The 27171-nt window shown below is 41.7% G+C and overlaps 1 protein-coding gene across 1 annotated transcript in view; it reads right to left on the bottom strand.

The window, feature by feature from the left end:
- Positions 1-27171, bottom strand: part of SCN11A (sodium voltage-gated channel alpha subunit 11) — a 94875-nt gene that overhangs the window by 20396 nt on the left and 47308 nt on the right. The window contains exons 15-23 of the mRNA XM_042955574.1: positions 26398-26766; positions 23815-24246; positions 13471-13584; positions 12625-12739; positions 10463-10617; positions 7352-7525; positions 1764-1865; positions 1029-1298; positions 293-346 (exon numbers count right to left, since the gene is read on the bottom strand). Coding sequence (XP_042811508.1) covers positions 293-346; positions 1029-1298; positions 1764-1865; positions 7352-7525; positions 10463-10617; positions 12625-12739; positions 13471-13584; positions 23815-24246; positions 26398-26766 — 1785 coding nt within the window. The remainder of the gene's footprint in view (positions 1-292; positions 347-1028; positions 1299-1763; positions 1866-7351; positions 7526-10462; positions 10618-12624; positions 12740-13470; positions 13585-23814; positions 24247-26397; positions 26767-27171) is intronic.

The following is a 27171-nucleotide window of genomic DNA, read 5'->3' as shown; positions in this document are numbered from 1 at the left end:
CCAAAGCATCCCAAAGCCCCTTTGTCCAAGTTCTCCTCCGTGAGAGGTTGTTCCTTGGTCACTATGGAGAAACAGGACCGGGCTTTGGAGCAGAATGGAATGGAATGCTCAACAGAAGATGAGTGGAAACTTTTTTTTTTTTTGATCCCTATTTCATAGTGTTTGTCCCAAGGAAAACAGGGCAAGAACGCTAGCCAGTGGAACTACGACGTGGGAAGTTCTAGACCGTGTAGTGATGACATCCCTGATGTGACCCTGGCACTCTCTATAACGTGGCAGAACACGAGCTCACCCCTCTGGAATCGACAGCTGCATACATGATATCCATCCAGCCCTTAAATGTTGCCTGTAACAAAAGCAGAGAAACAAGAACACAGAGACTTGCCATCTGCAGATAAGTGCCGTAAAACAGCAAGCGAGGCCCCGTGGGCAGATGCGTCTAAGACGATGCCCCACCCTTCCAGGACGGAATGGCCAGGTGAAAGAGAATTCCTTTCCTTTACAAAGGAATTCAGACTATGGGTGTCTTGTGGGTTTTTTTTTTTCTTCTTCATTTATACAAAATAAAGAGTTTTTTTTTTTTTTTAAAGACATTCCTGCCTTAAAAATTTCTGGAGAAGCTGTGTTAAAGCTGCTGGAAAGAGCCTGGCTGAGGCTTCCCTCGTGCCTCATGTTTGTGCTGTTCAAGCCCTGGCAACCGTGGTTTGACCAGAGGACTGACTTCCAACCAAGAAGTGCTGCTTAGCAACTGAGTCTCCGCCCCTGTTTGGCTCTGGAGCGTAAGGCGCAATACGGGACAGCATGAGAGGTGTACAGGGCCTTGCGTGGAGGTTGAGGCTCAGGAAACAAGAAAGTTGGAGACACTCGGTGGGGGGCAGTTCCAGAGGGCACTGGCTTCCACATGAGGAACTGGGAGTAGATTCTACCAGCTCAATGCAGTCACTGTGTTTTTCATTAACCCGAGAAACGATTTATGCTTCTTTAAAGGTTTTGCTCCTCAGGGTGAAAAATATACCAACGGCACTTACCACTTGCAAGAGGGCAAGGTAAGCCATTCCCACATTGTCAAAGTTGACCGGCGGGGTGACCCAAGAGAAATTTCCACTTTCGCATTGACTTTGGTTTGCGACGACGCTGTAATTTATAACTGAGTTTGTGTCTGATACATTAATGCATCTTCCAAATTTTCCAGAGAAGAAGTTTACTCCCAGGATACAAAATATGAGCCAGAAAATGAGGCAGACAAGCAAAACATTCAGAATGGCAGGTATAGCACCTATGAGAGCATTGACGACCACCTTAAAAAAGAAAACGGAAGAAAAACGTAACAGATGTGTAAGATTCACCACGCTCTGGATCTCAGGATGGGCCTGATGTGCAGGACTGGACCTCTTAGGGTCTGTCTTTACTTTCTACCCTCAAACTCCCAACCCCGCATCCTAGGACAAGCCCTGCTCTCGGCTCCCTATGGACCCGTTTCTCTTGTCACTGAGGATCAGTTGAGAAGTGTCCTCTGATGACAGTGTCACAGACCTATGGGACACCTGCCCTAGGATTGAAGGAAAGCCGGAACCCATCTTGCCTACCACAGAATGCACGCCACATCCTAAATTTTTCATCTCTCAAATTCTAAACAGCGCGTTAGGTAGGAAGGAGTCCAGAAACAGCTTGACAATTTAAGGGAAGCCCAGCCCAAGAAGCACGATTGGTGTTTCCACCTCTCCCTGACAGCTGACCTTCCTCCCCTTTGCTCAAGAACGTACCTTCATTCCTTCAAACTGGGACAGTGCGCGCAGGGGCCTCAGTGCTCGTAGAGTCCTGAAGGACTTCAAGCTCTTTAGGTCGATGAGACTGGTCACAGAGACCTGGTGGGAAGAGAAGCGATAGGTAGTGTACCTGACTTGGCTCCCAGGGAAGCCAGTGGGGGGCTGGTAGCCCTCATTCCGAGAGGCAGACACAGGGTGTCCTCAGTGGATTATCCAGAAACAGAAGCCAGCCAGCCTTCTAGAAGTCGGAAGGCAAGTGAAGAGGCTATTTTTGCTCCAGTCTGCCAAAGCTACAACCCATGCAGGTGAGGGCAATGCACTTACATGATTTGTTTAATGAAAGACAAAGAAAAGTGAGAAACTGTTAAAGGAAACCAAAGGACATGACAATGATGTGTCACTTAGGGTCCTGAATTGGATCCTGGACTAGGGGGAGGTGAGGGAAGGTGACACAGGTGGATAGAAAGAATTAACCGTAAAGGACCTTATTGAAACGATTGACAAAATTAGAAAGTGTGTATGGATCTTACTATTGAGTCATGTTAAATTTCCTAACTTTGATAATTGTGCTGTGACCACGTGAGACAATTTCATTGTTCTCAGGAAACACACACTGGAATGTTTAGGGGTAACGAGGTGTGGTGCCTGCAACCTAATCTCAAGCAGTTTAGCAAGAAAAATGAAGCAAAAAGGACAAAGCAGATGGGGTGAAATGTTAACAACTGGTGAATCTGGGGAAAGAGTGTAAGGGGTTCTTTAGGTTGTTTCTTGCAACGTTTCCGTAACATCCTCAAATATCCGTTTCAATATCAAAATTAAAAGCTACAATGAAATAATAAATTGTTTGCTAGTATTTCCCCTCACTCAGTTAAATTTGGGGGGGGAATTCAATCCAATTTTCTCTCCCAACATACTTCTTCCCAATGAGTCAGGACTAAGGACTGGAAAGCTCTATAAACACACTAAACTGAAACTTAAATATAATGGGCTTAAGTTGCACACCACCATTTTCGGATTCCAGTCAATGTCATCGATTATGCAGAGGCTCAGCTTGCAAGACGGGTTGCCCAGCGGGACAGGAAGTGAGTTATCCTACAACTGACTGTGCTGACATTAGAGTTCACTATTATCTAAAACCATTCCCCACTAATCCTGTCAATCTCATCGTAGTAGTAAAATACTGGCAAATTCAGAGGAATTAAGTGAGTTGGTATGGCAGAATGGCAACATTTTTAGATGGGTAATTCAGCTTTTAAAAAATTATCGATTCAGAATGCTCTTATTTATAAAGGTTTCCTAAAATAGGCTGTTTGCTTGTAATGGCGCTGCCCGTCGGGAGAGTTATTTCAGCAGCTTTTCCACAAATACTCCTTCTACCTGGTTCCTGGCGAGAGGGAAAAGAAGAGCACAGCTTAACAGTTCTTCTGGCTTTACCCAGTAGCTGTTATCATGGGTGGGGAAGAAGGGTCCCTAGAGGGACATTGTCCACCTTTTCACCTGGAATCCGATCCCCAGTCTCCGTTCCACTAGATTCAGAAGCACTGATGAGACACGCAGACATAAAAACACCCGCATTCTTTCCCACTCCACAGTCTTCTGCTGCTTTTTATCTTATCTTTTTTTCCGATCTAACTTGCATTTATCAGTCTGCACCGTGTGAACAGTCACCATTTTGATACATATCTTTTTTTCCTTGTGGTTTATTCCTTTTAACTGTTGTAAAATATTACAGTATATAAATATTCATATTTTATGGATCCATTCCCCCTTGGTGAGTATCTAGGTTATTTCAACTTCTTTGCTGCTATGAACAACACACTGGACAGCTGTATGCATTTTTCCTGCCTACGTACTCAAGAATTTTCCTTACGTGTATAACTAGAAGTAGTATTTCTGGATAGTAAATTACAAATTGGGCTCATTTGTAATTTTACTTAATAGTGCAAAATTTTTCTGGGGCACCTGGGTGGCTTAGTTGGTTAAGTGTCTGACTTTTGATTTCAGCTCAGGTCATGATCCCAGGGTTACAGGATCGAGCCCCCCATCAGGCTCGGTGCTGAGTGTGGAGCCTGCTTGGGATTCTCTCTCTCCTTCTGTCCCTCTGTCCTGCTCTCTCTCTCTCTCTCTCTCTCTCTCTCTCTCTCTCTCTCTCAAAATAAACAAATAAACCTTTTTAAAAAATACTGCAAAAATTTCCCTGAAATTTTATTACATTAGTAGCAGTGATTACAGATTCCATTTTCTTATATCTTTCTAAGTATTAGAGATTATCCAACTTTAAAATTTTTGTCAGTCTGACGAGTAACACAGTTTCTCATTTTAACATGTACTTCTGTGCTAATTGGTGATGTAGCTAGTATGTATTTCTTCATATATTTATTACAACTTGAGTTCCTTACGTGAATTACCTGTTTGCATCCTTCTCCCATTCTTACATTGGGTTGTCTTTCTCTTGTTGAGCGGTAAGGAGTTTTTTATACTATGGATAATAATTTTCTGTTATGTATATGGCAAATACTGTCTCCAGGCCCTAGCTTGTCTTTATAATTACAATTCTATTGAATAAAAAAACCAGAGGCTTTACATTTTGGGATAGTTGAATTCAATTATGTTCTTGTGGTTGTGTTTGTATTTTTCTTTTTACATACATTTTTTTTTAAGTCCGACCATTTATTTTGAGAGACAGAGTGCATGCAAGCAGGGGAGGGGAAGAGAGAGAGGGAGAGAAAATCCCAAGCAGGCTTCTTGCTGTCAGTGCAGAACCCAGTGCAGGTCTCCAACTCACAAACTGTGAGATCATTACCTGAGTCGAAATCCAGAGTTGGATGTTTAACCGACTGAGCCACCCAGGCGCCCCTCTATTTTTCTACTTCAAAATTATAAAGATCATTTTACACAATGCTGATTAACAAGCAGTGTAAAAGGATTATTCACAGACATTCTCTTATTTAATCTGCACAATAATTTTCTGAATTAAGTACATTTTATATCACCTGCCATGTTACAGACAAGGAAACCCAAAGCCCAGAGGATTAACAACTTACTTCAAGTGGAATTGGCGTTCACACCCTGGCCTATGGGATGCTAAAGCTAATAACAGCAATAGTGGACCACACTTATCCAGTGCCTTGTCTGGGATTTATAAAGCATATAATTATAAGATTATTTCTTTCCTTGTTCTACTCATTTTTGTTCCGTTCATTTTGTTATCAAGGTTATACTTGTCTCATTAAGTAAAGTTTGTAAGCTTCCTCTCTTTTCTTATTCTTTGTAACAATTTGAATAAGGTTGGGGGTAACTGCCTATCTTAGTTCAGGCTGCTGTAACAGAATATCATAGCCTGGGTTGCTTATAAATAATGGAAATTTATTTCTCACAGTCTGGAGCTGGGAAGTCCAAGATCAAGGTGTCAGCAGAGTCACTGTCTGGTGAGAGGCCACATCCTGGCTCACATATTGCTTTCTTCTCCCTGTGTCTTCCCGTGACAGAAGGGGTGAGGAAGCTCTGTGGGGTTCTCTTTTATAGCAGCTGTAGTTCCATTCATGAGGGCTCTTCCCTCATAACCTCTGCTCGTAACCTAATAAACACCTCTAAATAGGAACACATTGAGGATTACGTTTCAACATATGAATTTTAGGGGATGCAAACATTCAGTATATAGCACTACTCCTTGAAAGTTTGATACAACTTGCCTGTAAAACCATCTCGGCCTGGTGCCTTTTTTTGACAGTGTGTATTGAACTACTGTTTTGGTATTTTAAATGGTTATTGTTAGATTTATGTTTTCTATTTTGTTTCTGGTCAAATTTTGGCACTCAGTAAAAAGTCTATACTCTCATTTTTATTAATGTGAAGGTTTATGTCAAAAGAAGGAAGCACTTTGCTTAAGGTTACACAGAAAAAGCACAGGCAAGAGAGCTTTAGGATCAGTTTCCTGAGTTGAGGTCAGTGGACCACAGGTCCCTAGAATGGAGATGCCAATCATTTGTCCACTGTCTTATGGGTTCTTCACTATAATATAAGAAGATAATGGATTCAGAATCATTTGCACCCTGGGAACTGACAGGGTTGACAGACGTGGATATATTTATTTCCTTTTATCATTCCTGCTGGAGCTCCCATAGCACTGGTGCCTTTCTAAAATGCCTGAAACACATGGCTACTTGTGTCCACCAATAATGTTTTTAATTTTTATTTAAACTCTGGTTAGTTAACATACAGTGCAATACTAGTTTCAGGAGTAGAATTCAGTGATTCATCACTTACATACAACACCCAGTGCTCATCCCAACAAGTCCCCTCCTTAATGCCCACCACCCATCTAGCCCATCTCCCTACCCACCTCCCCTCCAGCAACACTCAGTTTGTTCTTTATTGTTAAGAGTCTCTTACGGTTTGTTTCCCTCTTTCCCTTTTACCCCCTTCCCATGTTTATCTGTTTCTTAAATCCCACGTATGAGTAAAACCATATGGCTTTTGTCTTTCTCAGTGTGACTTATCTCGCTTAGCATAATACACTCTGGTTCTATCTACATTGTTTCAAATGGCAAGATTTCATTCTTTTTGATGGCTGAATAATAGTCCACTATGTACATATATACCACATCTTCTTTATCCATTCATGAGTCAATGGACGCTTGGGTGTGTCCACCAACATTAGCAACATTATGGTTCTCTAAATAGGTATGCTGACCACGTGGGTTATGCACGTATGGTGTCTGCTTCTTTAAATAGCAGGGACAAAGTCTAACTAGTTAGCTCATGGTAGAAAGGATATCAATGTTAAAATCAAGGGCTTTAGAGTGAAGCTTACTGGGTTTTTGAGTTTCACCTCCACCATTTCTAGCCAATCTGACACGTTTCTTAACTTCTCTATGACTTAGTTTCTTCCTGCGTATATGAGAAAAGTAATAGTGCCTACCGTACTGAGTGGTTGTGATAGCTAAAAGCGAGAATGCATATGAAGCATATGGCAGAATACCTGGTACAGACAAAGGATTTGATAAGTGTGATATACTATTATTAGCTTTAGCATCGCACAGACCAAGGTGTGAGTCCCAGTTTCATCTGAAGCAAGTTGCTAACCACCTGAGCTTCAAATTTCTTTGTCCGTAATCTGGTAGGTGATGTATAACTCTGCTTAAGCCAGAGCATTGATGTGCAGATTAAATGAAAGAATGTTCTTATGTTGCTTGGCAATCAAAAGGGAGACCAGCTTAGTCTACTGGCTTCTGACCTGCTTTGAGAAGTCTTCAGAGAAAATAGAAAGTTGGAAGGAGAAGGGTAGGACACTCGATATTATTCTAGGCATACATCAGACATCAGCAGGGCTTATGGAGAGAACTGGATGAGTCATCATGGAAAGGGCTGGGGTGGTGAGAATATGAAGTGCAGTGTGAAGAATGTGACCCAGAACAGACGGGACTGCTGATGGGTAGATGACGACTATTTGCAAGTACTGTGAAGAAAAATATTTTGGAGAGGCACCCATATAAGGCACACAGGAAAGGCAGCTCCCGTATGATACCCACCCCTCCCCTCCCCCCAACCCTTGCCCGCATGGCACACAGAGCTGGTAAACTTACAATTACAATGATGAAGTCAAGCCAGCACCAGACACTGGTGAAATACTTCCCAAATCCAAAGGCTACCCATTTTAGACCCATCTCCAGGATAAAAATGTAGGTGAAAATATGGTCAGTACAATTAAGTAATGCTTGGATATTGGGTCGTTTCTCAAGGTGAATATCTTCAAATACCTGAAATGATAAAGCATAGCCATAGGCCAGGTTGAATATTTGCACAGAACTGCTTGAGGACTTTACTTTTTAATTTTTCTTCCTTATTTGAATAAACTAGTATCTCTTTTGGTGACGAGGTTTTGCTCAAAAGGTATTAAGGATGAAATGTGTCAGTGGAATCAATTCCTTGAGTAAGTAAAACCACAAGGAAGATCCTATTTCTAGACTTCCATTGCCACAAGAGCTCCCTAGGTTCTCATCACTGACCCCTGAAATGTGAAAACATCTTCCTAACAGATCACCACACAATTTCCTGATCTTCCTGATCCTTCCAACTCTTGTCAGCAATATCTTGCCAACGTTTCCAGAACCACTCAGTGAAATATTCCATCTCTCTCATCCTCCTAGTTATTTTAGTAGCCCTATTCAGTGGCTCTCCATTGCCTGTAACACCTTAGGTCCAAACACCTTAGCTCCCACTCTAAATCCTGCCAACCCTGATGCCAACGACCTACCACAAACAGCCTTACCACTTACCCCTGTGCTCACGATGGATGTGCTCATTTTTATGTGTACCAACACATGCAAAAGTTGAGGAAGCTCTGGGCTAGTGTAAATTACTTTGAACGTGAAACATTCGTTCAGTGTGATCATGAAAATGAGACGCCTTAGCTTCTGAAGAGACACTTTTTCATGCTGCATGCAAGCATTTCCCTCATTCAAAGTGCATATGTGATTCTTCAGGGTCTATATAACTAGGGTAAAAACTGAGAATGAAAAAAAAGAAGATAAGGGGACCTAGTACTGAACCTGTCAAGACATCTGGCAAACACTGAAGGCAAGAAAGAAATCGGTCCTGCTATTGAGTACAAAGGTAAGCCCACGGCCCCATGGCCCTAGGGAACAATAATGCAAAAGAATAAAACAGTCTGACTTTCAACTCCTAGGTGGGCTTTGACTGGAGAAGACCCTCCACTTCCTCCTGTCCTCTGTCATCTCCTCATCATTTTTGAAGTCTTAATTTGGCTGATATTTTCCATAGGAAACTGTCCTTCTTCCACCAAGAATGAGTTAGATGCCCATTCTACATGGCCCCATGTTATCCACTGCTTCTCTGAGTGTATCACTATGGTCCTGGTCTATAATTGCTTGGACCCCATCTGTCTTCCCTACTAGACTCCCTGCTCCTGGAAGTCAGGGACTTATCTGTGTGTTTGCCTCTTAAAGACAGACAAATGGGAATGGTGTGGAAGCTCAGTTCCTCTGTCATTTTGGAAGCTGAGCAGCAAGCTGGCTCAGCAGATCTGTTTGCTCCACAGAAGAGTAGGCCAATATTAGCAACTGAGCTTTGGAGGCTCCCACACTATAATGAGGACATTTCCTTGTCCAGGAAGCTCCCATTATTACACAGTTGTCCAGACCAGAGCTTCCCAAACTCTCATGAGTCCCAAAGCATCTAGGTTCTGATTTCAGCGGGCCTGGGGTGGGCCCAAGACTGCATTTCTAACAAGTTTCCAAGTGATACTAAGGCTGCTGGTCCACACAGCACAGACAGTGGCAAAAGACCAGATGTTTCCTGTCTTCCTTTCTCTACAGATACGTTAAGTGGAACTAGACCCGAGTCCCTCTCCTATAACCCTCAACATTGTGTGTTCAGTCTTGCTTTGTCCAACCTACACTTCTCTTAACATAAGAAAGATGAGAACTAGAAGGAGGGTACCATGTCTCCCTGGCCTTCTGACAACACCGTGCTTTCCCACTGAGTAACACAGGGTTTGGTAGACACCAATTATCATCGTGGAATAAATGAAGAGCCCCATTACTTGAATAAGGTAAATAGCCAGTGAAAATGTAAGCCCAGAAGACTTCAGGGGATCCTAGACCAAGGGTTCGCAACAAAAAGTAGGAGAGTTCTCTGATACGGTTTAGAAAAATTTACTTTTCTTTTTCTTGAGAAATAATTTGTACTGCAAGTAGATAAATGGAGACGGGTGCTGATCATAGGGTCTGGGGGGCCCCAGCGTGCACTCATCTGCTTTCACCTGGAGATCACACAAAGTAAAGCACTAGCCAGGAAAGCAGTGGTGACGAAGCAAGACATTTCCTTGTCCCTTCCAATGGCTAGTGACTTAATGTTCTGTGACCCCAAATCAATAAGGGAGAACCTAAGGTTCCATTCACTTACATACCAAATAGTAAGAGAGTTTAGTTATATATTATGTCCATTTTAAGGGAAAACACAAGCTAGAAGGGGACGAAGGGAAAGAGAGAGAGAAACATGTAGGTAGTAAGGAAGAAGATACTATCACTCAAGGGTGGGGGGCAAAGAGAAGGCAAGGACCAAAAGGTGAGGAGAGAGAGCAGGAAGGATATATGCTATGGAGGCCAATGGATTTGGAGTTATTTCCAAACCTCACTGGGACACACCTGACACCTCAATCTAGAAGGATCTGCCATGTACATAAAGCATTATCTCTTTGTTTCTCCTCCCAAGGGAACATGAGTGGTGGAAAATACCAAGACAACATATTATATCCTCATCTGGTCCCTGTAGCCTTTCCCTCTTAATGTTTTACCTTTTGGAGAGCAGCTCTATGTTCTTCTGGAAAAGAGAGATAGAAACATTGCTGTCCAGAGGAAGAAATATGTAGGATACAGTGAAAATGTCTAGAAATTGTCCAAGAATGAGGGACAGGCCTGGGGGGTCAAGGGCAGGCTCCAGTAGCCACTTTAAAGTGCTGATTTGAGTCACGCTTCCCCACAGGTAAAGTGTCTTTGGCTTGGGGACTTGCCAGTTGGAGCATGACTCTAGAAGTTGTGTAAAATCTTGCCCTTGAGGGGACCCAGCAGCAGAGATCCCGCTTCTGCCTTGTCTCCCCACATTCACAGTCCCATGTCAGAATGTAGCCCAGCTGCCTTGATCCCCAATGTCCCCACGAGACCGTGATAATTTACCAGTGCCCCACTGCTCAGCAGAATCACAAAGATAACAAAGCTCTCAAACCAACTGTGTTTCACTATTTGGTAGCAGGTTTTCCGCAGGTTCCACCAAATGATCCAGTGGGACTTTCTCTTGTCCGTGGCACAGCATGGGAAGCAGTGACCCAGGCCTACAAGAAATAAGCAGTAGCATTATCATTAGTGCCTGCCTTGAACTGTATTAATAATCCTAACTCTTCATCCCTGCCTTTATGTTTATTCCTTACCTTTGCAATTTTTCCCACTGAAGAAAGAGGTGAAGTCGCTTTCCAACCCCTCAGTTCTGGGCTTGGCCATATGACTTGATTTGGCCAATAGAGCAGAGTGAAAGTCACACATGCCAGGTCCGAGCTTCGGCCTTAACAGGCCGTGCATGTTTCCACTTGCTCTCCAGGACCATTTTCATAAGAAAGGAATATTTGGGTCAGCCCACTGGTTTCAGGAGAAGGAGGATGGACATGTGGTACAGAACCAAGTGGCCCAGGTAAGCCCAGGCTAGGTTGGCCGGCTCCCAGTTATTACCACTCATACGAATAAAGCCAGCCAAAATCAGCAGAGATACCAAGCCTAGATGAGCGGAATCATGTAGATGCATGTTTACTCTTGTGTGCCACTGGGGCTGCATGGCTGTTTGTTATACTGCAATTTCTTTTGGCAATAGTAAGCTGTGTCCTAAGGACTGAAGGGAATGAGGTAAGGAGGGGCACAGGCTCTGTGAACCACCCAAACCACACAGGGGAGAATCTGATCCACTGTCGAGGTGCTTACACATAGCTGGACATTTGACTTCAACACACACGAGCCCTCGGCATGAATCACGTCATCCTTCTCCCCTTGTCTCCTCCGCCCATCCTCCAAGTCCTGTGGATGCTAATTTCACAGTGATCACAACATTCCACTCCCTTCCTCATCATCTTCCTAAGCAACCGTGAGGTCTCCTCAGTCTGCCCCTGCCATCCTCCATTGTTTAGAACACCAATAGGTCAATCTCCCTGAAAGGTTATTTCTTCTTTTATGCCACCCCTCCCTTCTTGAAACCAACCTTTCTTCTCCAACTCCACTGTTGACAACCTGTGCATACCTCAAAGACCAGTCCAAATGTAAGTCAGGAGAACAGTGATCTATTCCTAGCCTGACTTCTGACCCCGTGGGAAGTTGGGGGGCCGTCAAATCACCTGGAATATGTTTGAAACCATTCTTGGTGTCTTGTCTGAGACCGGTCTAGTGTCAAACTTATGGAGAAATTTTTAATTTTTAGATTCATTCATTCACTTAAGTCCCTATCTATCTATCTATCTATCTATCTATCTATCTATCTATCTATCTATCATCTATCTATGTTGAGCCCATAATCTAGGAAAGATTCCATTCTCACCCTAGAGATACAATATTAAGTCACTGCCTATGTTTTTAAGGACCTCACAAGAGAGACAGACACAAATAAATTCCCCACATGAATATAGGAAATAATAAAGGCACATAGGAACGAACCACTGTAACTACTCAAGGAATCAAGAGAGACTGCATTTACTGGTTGCTTATTATGTGCCAGATACTCTTCTAGGTGATTTACATTCACTCATTTAATACTAACAAAAACGCTTTGCAGTAGATACTAGTATTATAGCCATCTTATAAATGAGGCACAGAGTGGCTAAGTAAATTAAGTCACACAGATAGTAAGTGGAGAGGCCAAAATTAAGCTCAGGCAGTCTGGCTCCAGAGCCAAAGGTCCTAACTACAATGCTATCTTTCTTTCAGAGAAAAATCTTGAGGGATGGCAGGGCTCCATTCAACCCTGGTCAGGTTCCCTTTTCTACCACCTCGTCTACGTCCTGACAATGGATGTACTGGGGGTTAGAGAAAGCGGAAGACATATTGGCCCAGCGGGCTCTCTAGGAAAGTTTTCTAGAGTTTCTACCCTAGTGGTTAGGTTATATAAATTGAGCCCACCTAAATCAAGAATTTCCTGAAATCTCCTTTGCCTGGATCTGATAATGGCCCCAAGAATTGATAGATGCCCTCTCTTCACTTTTGTCTCCAGTAGAAGTAGAACCAAGGCATCTACAGAGCTTCCAAGAATAACAGAATTTCCTCCAAATGTTCTGCGAACTGGATGCAGGAATACTGCCACTTACCTTTGGGAAAACATCTCTCTGGTTCTTTTTTGGGAACCATTTCCGGTATCCTTGCAAAAGGATCCTGTGGATCAATGGTGCTACATTCTGAGAAAACACTGGTAGTATCAGACTTCTGCACATGAGAACAAAGGAAAAAGGGAATCATTTACCAAGACTGTCTCTCACCATGGTAGCACCTAATACCTTAGTGTGTGACATTTTAGGAATAAAGCTAGCTAGACAAAGATTCCAGGTATAGGGGTTTCTAGAAAATGTCCCTCTCATTGGGTGTTTTTAAAAAGTGCTCTGAGTAGCCCTGACATTAGGAGAGAATTTCCTAACTACTCTCCCTTGGCTGAAAAAAGACAAGGTATATGAAGATACAGTGTCTCAACATTCCCCCCTCTACAAATCATACCTCTGATACACTACCTAACTCCAAATAGGGAAGCTGGGTGATGAGGTGAAGGCTACTTTACTGAGACTAATTTTCAGCTCTCTCAATCCCTAGAAGAGTAGGCCTATGTTAGTGGCTCTCATTGATTTTTGTCTTCCAGGATACATTTTGACAATGTCTAGAGACACTTTTGATTTCACAACTGGGGGATACTATTTGCATCTAGTGGGTAGATGCCACGAATGTTGCCAAGCATCCTACAGTAGACAGAAGAACCTACCACCATGAGGAATTATCGTGCCCCAAATGTCTTAGTGGAGAGGTTAAGAAACCCTGGCCTACACCTTTGCTTAAGATCGGACTCTGGCAATTGGTTCCGCATTAGTCTTGATAGCCATAGTGACTGTCTTGGAGAATGTGTATGGATAAGCCACAGGTTCCTCTTGGGAGCACCCTGGGAAAATTACCTTTCGGGGGTTCTGTGCTGACAGATAAATGTCACCTTCAGAGAACACATCGATTTCCACACTTTGAGCTCCTGGGCTGGTAGACGTCTTGGTCTCCTGAGGGAGTTCATAGGCCTGACACAGAGGAGGCCAATTAAGTACAATTAATATTTCTCCTGGACAGCTCACTTGAGATAAAACAACTTTGAATTATGACGTTTTACTCCTTTTCTTTTCACTTTTTAAAACTCTCCTGGAGAAACTCCACACAAAATAATTCTGGGAAAGCTACCATAGGAAACAGGTAATGAAACTTACCCAAAAGTCATTTAAGCAAAACTATATGGTTTTGGTACAAAATTCACCAAATAATTCAGAAGGGAATGACTAAATAATAAATTATTTAAAAAGTGGTACTGGTATAATTATCCCTGAAAAAAAAAATATAATACAGAATGCAGTAAAAATAAAATCCATAATGATTTGATGTACTAATATAAAAATAGATGAGTAGAAAATGTTAGAAGAATAATTTGGAAAATAATTTTTTTTATTCTTTGGGGTACGGAGGGTTGGCTTAGTGAAATAGAAAAGGGCATAAAGAGACAAATGAAGATGTATTACTACAGAAAAATAAAAAGTGAATTTTGTGTGACAACCTGTGGGTAAATTCAAGAAAGATGTACAAAGTCATGCAGGTATATGTGATTACACCTGCAGGTATAATCAAGAAGGATGTCACGGTGTATGTAAATATTCCTGTGGCTCTGACACTCTAAGGTCATAATTTAAGAACACTTCTCCCGTTCGAACACATGCATGGACACATTACACACACACACACACACACACACACACACACACACACACACACGAAACACAGGTAAATGTATCTATGGACCAGACACAGAACAGAAATACGAAGTAGTAACAATTTAAAGTGTGTAGCAGAGAGGGGCGCCTGGGGGGGTTCAGTCGGTTGGGTGTCTGACTTCGGCTCAGGACATGATCTCATGGTTTGTGAGTTCGAGCCCCGCGTCGGGCTCCGTGCTGACGGCTCGGAGCCTGGAGCCTGCTTCAGATTCTGCGTCTCCTCCTCTCTCTTCCACTCCAATGCTCATGCTCTGTCTCTCTCTGTCTCTCAGTCATAAATAAACATTAAAAAAAAATTAAAGTGTGTAGCAGAGAATGATAACTAAAAGTGCCCCATATGAGGAAGGGAGCAATAAGGCCTGAGTAAAGGTACCCACTGGATCTGAAATACGCCTAGTGTCACTATTAGGAAGCTCAAGTTGGCAATTTAAGACTTGGTTCTGCGCTGCTTGCCCCAGAAGTATCTATTAAAGACATCACAGAACTTAGACTGCAGAGGGAGTGACAGATCCTCTCACTAAAGATGAAATTTTAAACAAAGGCTCCGAAATACAGGAGGAGACAAACAAATCAGTAGCCCTGTAAATTAACTACTAGGAGGTGGATTTACCTGAGAAAAAAACCGAAATCATATAATAATCTGGAAGGGTCATCAAAATGAGTAAGTTTAGGATTTAATCAAAAGTATACAGAGTTTCACTTCCTGAATGGCAATGTAAGGAGCTCCGTGGACGTGTTCTCCAGAGAAATGAGCCTCAGTGGGGAAAAATATTTTTAAGAAATCACTTAGAGTCTCTGGAAATTGTCCTCAGGGCATACAGCCAAGGAAGAAACACTTATTCAAAAAAATCTTCAGAATTCAGTAACAGCAGCAGGAGTCCATGGCAATCGAGCCATGATGTCCCCTCTCCCTCTCACCTTCCAGCTCAGTTTGATGGAAGCCTTACTTGAGGCGGCTGCGAGGAAGATGAGGTTCCCTCTACCCTCAGCCCCCAAGGAAGCGAGATGTATCTTATCAGGAGGTGGAGATCACTAGCTTTTCTTATCCTCTCCAATGCGGAGTTGACGAGGCCACGTTCCTGGTGAATGCGGCCAAGGATTTGGGCTCTCTTTTTCAAACCAGTCTCCTAGGACAGAGACTATGCCAGGCTCCCCAGCTTGAGAATACTGGAATCCTGATAAGCCTTATGCCAGCTAGTTTGTAGGGAAGAGCTTCCCTCTTTTGACAAGAGGGAAGCTGAGAAGATGTGAGACTACTGCCCCTCCAAGCACTTGCATTAGTAGCTAAGGGCTTTTGTCTATGGTAGGAGGCATTCCAGAAGAAACGAGAACTTTGAAGCTCTCCACAAAAGAACCGACTTTATCTGACACAATGTGAGGGAGTCCAAGCCTAAGGGTATTCTTGAAAACAACGGAGATTTTGCTGGTAAGCAAGGAAGAAGAGACTGGTAGCTCTTCATGAAAAGCAACAAACTAATTTGGATGTAAATCTTAAAAATAAATAAATAAATTAAAAAACAGCAACAAACTAAACCACAGGTCAGCAAGTTCACCACAGAGAACCGAGGAAAGAGACAACTGAGAAGACTCTCCCTGGGTTGGGGGCGGAGGGGAGGGACCCGAGTGGCTCAGTCAGTTGAACATCTGACCTCGGCTCAGGTCATGATCTCGCAGTTTGTGAATTTGAGCCCCACACTGGGCTCACTGCTGTCAGTCTGTCAGCGCAGATCCCACTTTGGATCCTCTGTCCCCTTCTCTCTGCCCCTCCCCGGCTTGCATGCCTCCAATAAGTAAGTAAATAAATAAATAAATAAATAAATAAATAAATAAATATTTTTTTAAAGAAGAAGAAGGAGGAGGAGGAGGAGGAGGAAGAGGAAGAGAAGAATCTCCTTGGGGTCAGAACAAATCTCCAAGACTGGCCTAATAAGTAAACCCTACCTGAATTTAATTAGGTCAGACTGCGGAGCAATCAATGCCCTGTGGTATCGTCAAAAACAATAGAGCAATTAAGCCAGCAGTTAGTTGAGCCTAAAATCTGGGTGTGACGCCATATATGGCAGACAGAGTAACAGAGAGATCGTGGAAAGAGATAGTCAAAGAGAGACCTACTAAAATAACTGTCATCCTACAGTGACGGCCAGCAAACCCAAGGGTGTGCCCTCCAAAGTGGCACCAAAGACTTCACATTTGTGTGTGTGTGTGTGGTGAGGGGAGGTAGGGAAAGGAGGGAATAGACTTCACTAGAATAGTCTAACCAAGTCACCAAAGAATCCCTAGAGAGGAGAAAGGGGAATAAGTTCCAGGTCCGCTACAATATATTAAAATGTCCAGTTTTAAACAGAAATTATAAAACATGGGAAAAAACCCAGGAAAGTATGACCCATACATAGGAAGAAAGCGGACAACATATACTGCCTGTGAGAGGGCCTGGATGCTAGAGTTAATAAACAAAGAATACAAAGCAGCGAGTATAAATATGTTCAAAGAATTTTTAACAATATTTAATAAATAAGGGATGCTATGATAACAATGTATAATCAAATACAGATTATCAATGAAGTGAGAAAAGTTATTTAAAAAACAATAAAAATTTGGGGTGCCTGCGTGGCTCAGTTGGTTGGGCGTCCGACTTCGGCTCAGGTCATGATCTCACGGTTTGTGAGGTCGAGCCCCGCGTTGGGCTCTGTGCTGACAGCTCAGAGCCTGGAGCCTGCTTCAGATTCTGGGTCTCCCTCTCTCTCTGCCCCTTCCCTGCTCATGCTCTCTCTCTGTCTCTCAAAAATGAATAAACCTTAAAAAAAATATTTTTTAAAAACCAATAAAAATTCTAGAGTTGAAATGTGTAATAACAGAAATGAAAAACTCACTAAGTTGAGCAACAGTACATCTAAACTGGCAGAAGAAAGAATCAGTGGCCTTGAAGAGGGATCAGTACAGATTGTGCAATCCAAAGAGCACAGGAAAGAAAGAAGAGAGAAAACCTAAAGGAAACTCAGAGGAATGTAGGACACTATTAAGCACACCAACTATAAAGAAAGGAGAGAGAAAAAGGAGCAGAATAATGGCTGAAGACTTCCCAATTTTGACCAAAAATATTAATCGACACCTTTAAGAAGCTCAGAAAACTCAAAATAGGATAAACACAAAGGGATCCAAACATAGATATACCATAGTAAAAATGCTGAAAGCCAAGGACAGAGGAAATATTGAAAATAGCAAGAAAGAAGCCATTCATCATGTACCATGGGATTCCAACAAAATTAACAGCTGACTTCTTATTAGAAACAATGGAGACTAGAAAGCAGTGGAATGATATGCCGTGAGTGCTGAAATTAAAAAGCAAATGTGAACCAAGATTTTATTATCCAACAAAACTATCTTTCAAAAATGAAGGTGAAATAAAGACATTCCCAGATTAACAAAAAGGAAATTCTTGGCGAGCTGACCCACCTTACAAAAAAATGCTGAAAAAGATCTTTCAGGCTGAAAGTAAGTGATCCTAAATGATAGTAAAAGTACACACAAGAGAGCAAAGAGCGGAGGTAAAGGTAAGTCTGTAATTATAAAAGATGAGAAAAATGCGTATTTCTTTTCTTCCCTTCTGATTTCAAAAGAAATCGTCTGAAACAGTTTAAAATTAACGTATTTTTGGACATGTAACATATAAAAATAAAATATATGTGATAATAATAATACCAAAGAGGCAACCAGGAGCAAAGTTTTATTGTAGTAAGGATATGACACCTGAAGGTAACTCACATTCACAGAAACAAATGAAGAGAGCTAGAAATGATAAATGAGAAAATTAATAAACTCTATAAATAGATACTTGTTTTCCTTCTTTTCTCAGCTTCACTAGTAAACATATAATTATATAAAACAACGATAAAAATGTATTGTTGTGTTTTTAACATATATGAATGCAATATGTATAATAAAAATACTACAAAAATGTGGGAGAGGGAACAGAGCTACACATGAGTCATGTTTCTGTATCTCATTAGAACTAAGTTAACTTATCAGACATCAATTCTGAAGAAGTTAGATGTATGTGGCAACTCCTAGAGCGATCAATGAGGAAGTAACTCAAAAAATGATATGAAAGTCATTAAAGGAATTAAGATGTTCTATTAGAAAATACATGGGGCGCCTGGGTGGCTCAGTCGGTTAAGCTGACTTCGGCCCAGGTCATGATCTCGCCGTCTGTGAGTTCGAGCCCTGCGTCGGGCTCTGTGCTGACAGCTTAGAGCCTGGAGCCTGTTTCAGATTCTGTGTCTCCCTCTCTCTGACCCTCCCCCGTTCATGCTTTGTCTCTCTCTGTCTCAAAAATAAATAAACGCTAAAAAAAAAAAAAAAAAAAAAAAAACTTAAATAATGCAAAATAAGGCAATAAAGGAGGAAAAGAGGAATAAAAACACATGGAACTTATAAAAACAAAAAGTAAAATATTAGTAGATAAACTGGATCAATAATAATGTTAAATGTGAATGGGTCAAACAATCTAATAAAAAAGGTAGAAAATGTTAGACTGGATAAGAAAACAAGATCCAATTATGTACTGTCTACAGAAGAGACATTTTAGATTCAAAGATACAAACAGTTTGAAAGTAAAAGAATGGAAAAAGCTATCATACAAGCAGAAGCCAGAATAAAGCTGTAATAACTATATTAATATCATACAAAACAGACTTTGAAACAAAAAAATTTACTAGACATAAAGAGGGACATTTTATAATGACGACAAATCACTGTATCAGAAAGATATAACATTTATAAACATGTATGCACCTAACAGAAGAGCCACAAAATATATGAGGCAAAAACTGACAGAATTGAAGGGAGGAATAGACACTTCAATAATAATAGTTGGAGACTTCAATAACCCATTTTCAAAAATGAATATAACAACTAAGTAGAAGATAGAAATAGAAGACTCGAACAACATGACCTAGCCATTATACTGAAAAGACACCTGTGGAACCCTCAACTCCAAACAGCATAATATACATTCTTCTCCCATGCACACAGAACACTTCCAGGATAGACAATATGCTAGGCCATAAAACAAGCCTCAATAAATTTAAATGTATTGAAATTGTACAGACTGTGTTCTCTGATCATAATGAAATAAAATTGGAAGAACAAAAAGACACTTGAAAAATCACAACTATGTGGAAATTAAACAAAACATTCCTAAACAACCAATTTGACTTGTAGTCAAATGAAAACATCACAAAAGATATTAGACTTTAAGGCTTAAAGTATAAAAGACTTTAAGATAAATGGAAATAAAAATATTATATGCCAAAATTTGTTGGATGCATGCAGCTAAAGTAGCACTTAGAGGGAAATTTATAGCTATAAATACCTACAATTAAAAACCATCTCAAATCAATAACCTAACCTTCCACCTGAAGGCACTGGGAGAGGAAGAGAAAACTAACTCAAAACAAGCATAAATAAGCATACAGTAAATACCTACAATTAAAAACCATCTCAAATCAATAACCTAACCTTCCACCTGAAGGCACTGGGAGAGGAAGAGAAAACTAACTCAAAACAAGCATAAATAAGCATACAGAGATTCAGAAAATAATAGATATAATCAACAAAATCAAAAGTTGATTATTTTAAAAGATCAACAAAATTGACAAAACTTTAATAAGACTGACCAAGAGAAAATGAAAGATCAAATTGCTAAAATCAGGAACAAAAGGGGACATTGCTATCAACCTTATAGAAACCAAAAGGATTCCAAGGAAATATTATGATTAACTATATGTTAACAAATCAGATAACTTCAAAAAAAGGACATATTCCTAGAAATACAAAAACTACCAAAACAGCCACAAGAAGAAACAGAACATCAGAATAGCCCTGTAATTCCTATAACAAAGTAAACAGATTTAATTTGTAATTTAAAAACTTCTCACAGAGGGGCGCCTGTGTGGCTCAGTCGGTTAAGTGACTTCCGCTCAGGTCATGATCTCAGGGTTTGTGAGTCTGAGCCCCACATCGGGCTCTGTGCTGAAAGCTCAGAACCTGGAGCCTGCTTCAGATTCTGTGTCTCCCTCTCCCTCTGCTCCTCCCCTGTTTATGCTTTGTCTCTCTCTCTCTCTTCCAGTTTCTGGTCTGACATGTAAGAAGGCCTGGAAGTCTCCACTCCATCCTAACGTGTGAAAAGCTAAACGAACTGGAAAACCAATAACTCTTCTGAGAGCCATAAGAGAAATAAGTCCAGGGCAAATTATTGTCCCCCAAGTTGGAGAGAAAGACAGGATAATACAGAGAATCACAATTCACCAAAGCGGAAGCCCAGGAGCAAAATCCTCCGTGGGAATCAGTCCCCGAGGAGGGAAACCTAAACTGTAATTGACAAACTGCTGGAGGCTCAGTGTGGACAAATCTAAGAGATAAAAGTCCTAGGGGACCCAGTCAACAGAGGCCCCCACACGTTTGTGAGTTTTAACTCTTAGAGCTCTACCAGGTTCTCACAGTAAATATAGGAGAAAAATCCACACTTGCTTCCAGCAGGGGGAGAGTAAAAGGAACCATTTTGAAACATGCTAGAGAATTCTATTCTTAACAAGCCCTTCCCTCAAGAGAAACTAACCAGAGCCTAACCTGCTGGGGTTTTATCAGGACCTAACTGACCCGGGGGTGGGAAATACCCGACTCTAGCTCACGCTAGCCACACTGAGGAGCACTGTTCACGGTCCAGAAGCACAGGCTCACTAAAAGACTGAGACCTAATCATGGGACCACAGAGCTTCTTCATTCCCCTCAAACCTCACCAACACATTGATAAAGGCCCATTTAGAGCATTTCCATCTACCCAGCACATCATGTCTGATTCTGAAGAACAAATAGAAGGCATACTAAAAGGCAAAAAATATAGGTTGAAGAGACAGGCAAGCATCAGAACCAGTCTCAATATGGCAGTGTTGTTGGAATTGTCAGACCAGGAGTTTAAAACAGCTATGATTAAAATACTCAGGGCTCTAATGGACAGAGTAGACAGCATGCAAGAACACACAGGCAAATTGAGCAAGAGAGATGAAAATTCTCAGAAAGGATTTAAAAAATGCTAGAGATCTAACACATTGTAAGAGAAATAAAGAATGTCACTGATGGGCCTGTTAGGAGACTGGATACAGCTGAGGAAAGAATCTCTGAGCTTGAGGCTATCTCAGTAAACATCTCCAAACCTGAAAGACAAAGAGAAAAAAATACGGGGAAAAAAAGGAACAGAATCCTTAAGACCCGTGGGGCACCTACATAGGTGAAACATACATGTAATGGGACTACCAGAAGGAGAAGAGAGAAAAGAACAGAATATTTGAAACAATACACACAATGTTCTAGCCTCAGTTATAACCGATAATATTTGGATGGACCCCAGGACATCATGCTCAAGTGAAACAAGTCAGAGAAAGACAAATACAGCATGGTATCACTTACGTGTGAAATCTAAAAAAGCCAGATTTGCAGAGGCAGAGAACGGAATGGTAGTTAACAGGGGCTGGGGGGTGGAGGGTAGGGGGAGTGGGTAGCTGTTGGTCCGAAAATACAAACTTTCAGTTAGAAGATGAATAAGGATATGATGTACAGTGTTGTGATTATAATTAATAATACTATGGTATATACTTGAAAGTTGCTAAGAGAGTAAACCTTAAATATTCTTACCACAATAAAGAAATAATTATGTGTCATGATGGAGGTGTTAGCTAATACTACGGTGCTAATCATATTATAAGAAGGCCCATGTTAACCTGATACCAAAACCAGGCTGACACATTATAAGGGAAAAGCCTAGGGATGCAAAATCTTTAACAAAATACTAGCCAGTTGGATGCAAACACGCATAAGAGGATAATACCATACCATGCTCAAATAGGGATAATCCAAGGAATGCCTAAGTGATTTAGCATCCAAAATAAATGTTAAAAATGATTATCCCAATAAATATGGGAAAAGTATTTCAGAAAAATCGATATACATTCATAATTTAAAGGAAAAATAAAACCTCCTGGCAAATGGAACGAAGGGAACTTCCTCTCCTAAGATCTTACTTAATGGGAAAAGACTTTATGTTTCTACCTAAGACCAGGAGCAAGGCAAGGAATACATTCCCATGATTCCTATTCAACATTATACCAAAGGTTCTAACCAATGGAATAAGGCAAGAAAAAAAAAAAGCCCACATAAAAAAAAGAAGTTTTTATTTACAGATGAAATTCTTATATGCCTAGAAAATCCTAAGGAAACTACAAAAAAGCTATTGGAATGAATAAGTCAGTTTACCAACACTGCAGGATAGATACAAAGTCAAAACACAAAAGCCTATTTATATCCATGTACTAATACCGAACATTCAGAAACTAAAATTTTAAAAATTACATTTACAATAACATAAAAATATTAACAGATAGAGCCAATTTGATCTTTGACAAAGATACCAAGTTGATTCAGTGGGATAAGAACAGTCTTTTCAAAATACGGTACTATAATCACTCATATATACAGGAAAAAATGACTCAACTCATATCATACACAAGAATTAAGTTGAAATGGATCATAGACCTGAACCTGAGAGTTAAACCTGTAAAGTTCTCAAAGAAAACATATGGGAAAATATGTCCAGTTTTGGGTTATACAAAGATTTCTTAGAATGGAATGAAAACCCACGAACCATAGGAATAATATTGATCAGTGATAACTTCACCAAAATTAAAAATCTCTGCTCACTGAAAGATACCGGGAAGAAAATAAAAGATGAACCACAGGCAGTTAGAAAATATGTGCAGTGTTATACCTATCAAAGGACTTGTATCCAAATATGTAATAGACTCTTACAACTCAATAATAAGAAATAAAGATGGACAATAGATACTTTACCAATGAAGATATATTATGCAATATCATTATTTATCAGTGACATGAAACTTGAAACCACAATGAGATACCACCACAAACCCGTCAGAATGATTACAGTGATTGCTAATGGGAATGCAATATGGTACAACCACTGTGGAAAACTCAGGAATATTGAGACAGCCCAGCTGCATCCAGAATGAAGCCTGTAGTTGTTTATTTAGGGCGCTCAGCTCCCTGCCACTCCCTGACCGCCTCATCTCCCACCACTCCTCGCCTACTGGTCCCTTCAGAGACTGCGTTTGTTCTCACCACCGTCTCCTTTTCTGTGCTGTTCGGTTCACTTCCCACCTTTCAGCTAATCCAAACGTTACGCTTCTTTTAGGGCTCAACCACAGCCACTTGATTCCCCTGTCACCCTGGCCCACTCTGATCTCGCTCCCCTCTGGACTCCTCTGCCATCTCTCCACCTCCGTACGTGCGGGAGCACGATTCGAACCGGCACTAGGATGTGCACGCAAATACCGCATGGTGCTCAGAACAGGGCGGGCCACCAGTGCCCCATGGCAGCTCTACCTTCATGTGACCTCTACGTCTACGTATGAAGCTTCGTACCTGTTTTCCAGCCTCAGGTGGTGCAACGCACTGTGCATTGATTTTGCCAGAAGATTCAAAATCATCCTCTTCCTCTGCAAGTGGGGCCAACCAAGTCCGGTCATGGTCTACACTCAAGGTCTTTGGTGCAGACGTGACTACACCGAACTCCTCCCAGGTCTCCGAGCCCCTTTTCACCCCTGCGACCAGTGGAATGATGTCTTTGCTTTTGGCAGGAGGGCCTCCCGACACCTCTTTTTGCTGCGGTAACGTTTGCCTCCTGCACCACGTGTGACAAAAACGCACAAGAGTATGGATTACAAAGCAAAAAGCCCGGTGGAACCGATCCAGGGCTAACTGGACTTTGGTTTTTTTGGCCTCTCCAACCAAGCTTCCATCCCTCTCCTCGTTACTGAAGGAATTGAGCAGCAAGGCAATGAAGAGGTTGAGTACCTGGGGCGGGGCGAGGGGAGGGGAGACACAAGGGGAATAGGAAGTTTAGCAGATGGGAAGATACAGTAGGTTTCCGGAGCAACTTCTCCCCCCAAGACCCAAAACTAACTCAAATGAGAGTTCTACGTCCTTCTGGTATTTACCTATAAAAAAGTTTACCTATAAAATGAATAAGAGGAGAAAAATTGAGGAAGAGAGCAAGGTAAAAGAAAAACGGAAGGGAAATGGTGCAAACAGCCCAAGTCTGCCTTGTCTACATACAAGCAACAGATGTTGTAAACCCTGGCCACGGTAAAGCAGAGCTGTGTGGCCATGTATATTCCTTGGGGATCCGTCGAATCCTGACCTTGGTTTTCCTGGAATTGCCCACAGGGATATGGGTCTGATGTCTCATACTGCCGTGGAGTCCTCTCCTGTTGGTACAGTTTGAGAGAGGATGTGCTTTGGGCAGGCTTTTTAGGTCCTGTTGCCTGAACCACAGCAAAGTGTTGGGACTGAGCCGGAGGGGTTGGAATCGAATCTGCGAATCTGCGACTCTTCTGTTGAAGCTTGGATCAATTTAAATTCAGATCATCTCATCAGCTTCCTACTCGGGGTTTTTTTGCTGACACTTACACACCCTCCCATTCATCATCTTTACCTCCTCAAGCGCCTTTGTGGCTGTCACCCACTCAAAAATAGACTGCCTTCGGGGAGGCGTATCTCATGAGCTCGAATGGGTCTCATCACTCTCCCTCAGCTTCACCGTAAGAATTCCCACCTGTGGATCTTTGCTCAAGCTTTCCTCTCTTTGCTAAGTCCACCTTGCCTCTTTTTTTTTTTATAATTTTTTTTTTTTTTTGGAGAGAGAGAGAGAGTGTAAGCAGGGGAGGGGCAGAGAGAGAGGGGGACAGAGGACCCGAAGCACTCTCTGGGCTGACAGCAGCGAGAGTGACGTGGGGCCTGAAATCACAAACCGTGAGATCATGACCTGAGCTGAAGTTGGACACTCAACCGACTGAGCCGCCCAGGCGCCACCTCCTTGCCTCTTGAGTACCCTTCTCAAGTACTGTATCTTCCACACATCCTTTGTTAACACTCCGTTCCCACTCCCATTGGTGATACCCTGTTCCGAAACTTTTGTATCACTTACTGTCTTTCTAACAACGCTGATCTCGTGCATAGGATGAAGCAATGGTGTTCATGCGGATGGTTCATTATATTTGCACGATAGCCCCAACTTGATTCTCAAGACCTTGTGGTCAGATGTCCTGTGTGTCTCTTGTCTCTTCATATCTTTACTGGGTACCCAATTAGCTAATAGTGTCTATGTTTCCGGCTGCAGGCAATAGACTCAAGGTAACTTACACAACGAGAAAATGTAACACAAGACACTTGAAAATAAAACAAGGGGATGGGGTGTCTGGGTGGCTCAGTTGGTTAAGCGTCTGACTGTTGATTTCAGCTCAGGTCACGATCTCACAGTTGTGAGATCAAGCCCCGTCCCAAGCTTGGGATTCTCTCTTTCTCCCACTCTGTCCCTCCCCTGCTTGCACACATGTGCGTGTTCTCTCTCTCTCTCTCTCTCCCTCTCTCTCAAAAAATAAAATAAAATAAAAAAATAAAACATGGGGAACACGAAGATAGGTTCGTTCCACCTTTTCCCTCTACCTTCCTAACAACTTTGTGTTAGGCTGGCTCTTCTCCTGCTTGGATAATGTTTGCAGCTCTGAGATGAATCAGTCTTTAATAAAAAGGCCCAGGGAAAGTAAAAGGACCATTTTTTTTTTTTAGCTCATCCCTTTTTTTTTTTTTAAGACCAAGAAATCTTCCTTACTAGATATCCCTTTACATCTTATTGCCCAAATTAAGTCACACATCCCTACCTCAGCCATTCATGGACAAAGAGAATACAATTATCTTAGAATAATCGCCTGTAGTAGAATAGATATTGAGGCATCCGTCAACATGAGCGCTGTGTGACAAGGAGGTTTTGTTTCATGCTTATAATAATTTCCTCAAGTCAAATTCAAATGCATATTTTAATATCATATAACATTACATGCATAATTTTATATGTAGAGTAATAATCACTAGCGAAGCATTGCAAAAGAAGGTAATGCATCCGTTCAGTCCATATATTAAAAAAAAAAAAAGATATAAGACACTCACCACGAGTTTTCCTATCACCATGATCAACAGAAAGACGACGACGCACAGTGGTTTACTAGTTTCTTGCATACATTCCCACATGTTTTCGATCCATTCCCCACAGAGGATGCGGAATACCACCAGAAAGGAACGGTAGAAGTCCCCCATGTGCCAGCGTCGTAAACATGGGACTGTAGGGCCACAGGATTTGGTGTTATTCCTTACAGAATTGAATTTAGAGCCAAAAAGCTGCATGCCAACAACTGAGAAAATGAAGACCACAATGGCCAGGACCACGGTCAGGTTTCCCAGGGCTCCGACGGAGTGACCAATTATCTTTATCAGTGTGTTTAAAGTCGGCCAGGATTTGGCTAGCTTGAAAACCCTTAGCTGTAGAAACAGACAATAAACAAAAGTGGAAGAAAAGCCTGTTAAAGACAAATGCCATCTGCTCAGCTATGTAGTAAATGACACGTTCCCAAAGCACAGCATTTATGATTATCAAAAATCTTTTCAAAGCCAAATCCATCCTAAACATAGTCATCAACTCCTTGTCCTACGCTAACACCCATATTTACTTTTTGTTTTAAAAATGGAAATATTTGGGGCACCTGGGTGGCTCAGTCAGTTAAGTGTCCGACTTCGGCTCAGGTCATGATCTCACGGTTTGTTGGTTGGAGCCCCGCGTCAGGCTCTGTGCTGACAGCTCAGAGCCTGGAGCCCGCTTCGGATTCTGTGTCTCCCTCTCCCTCTGCCCTCCCCTGCTCACGCTGTCTCTCTCTCAAAAATAAATAA

This window comes from Panthera leo, chromosome C2, assembly GCF_018350215.1.
Source record: "Panthera leo isolate Ple1 chromosome C2, P.leo_Ple1_pat1.1, whole genome shotgun sequence".
In the NCBI taxonomy this organism is placed as follows: Eukaryota; Metazoa; Chordata; class Mammalia; order Carnivora; family Felidae; genus Panthera; species Panthera leo.
Note: the sequence above shows the minus strand (reverse complement) of the source record. Positions and strands in the feature narration are given on the sequence as shown.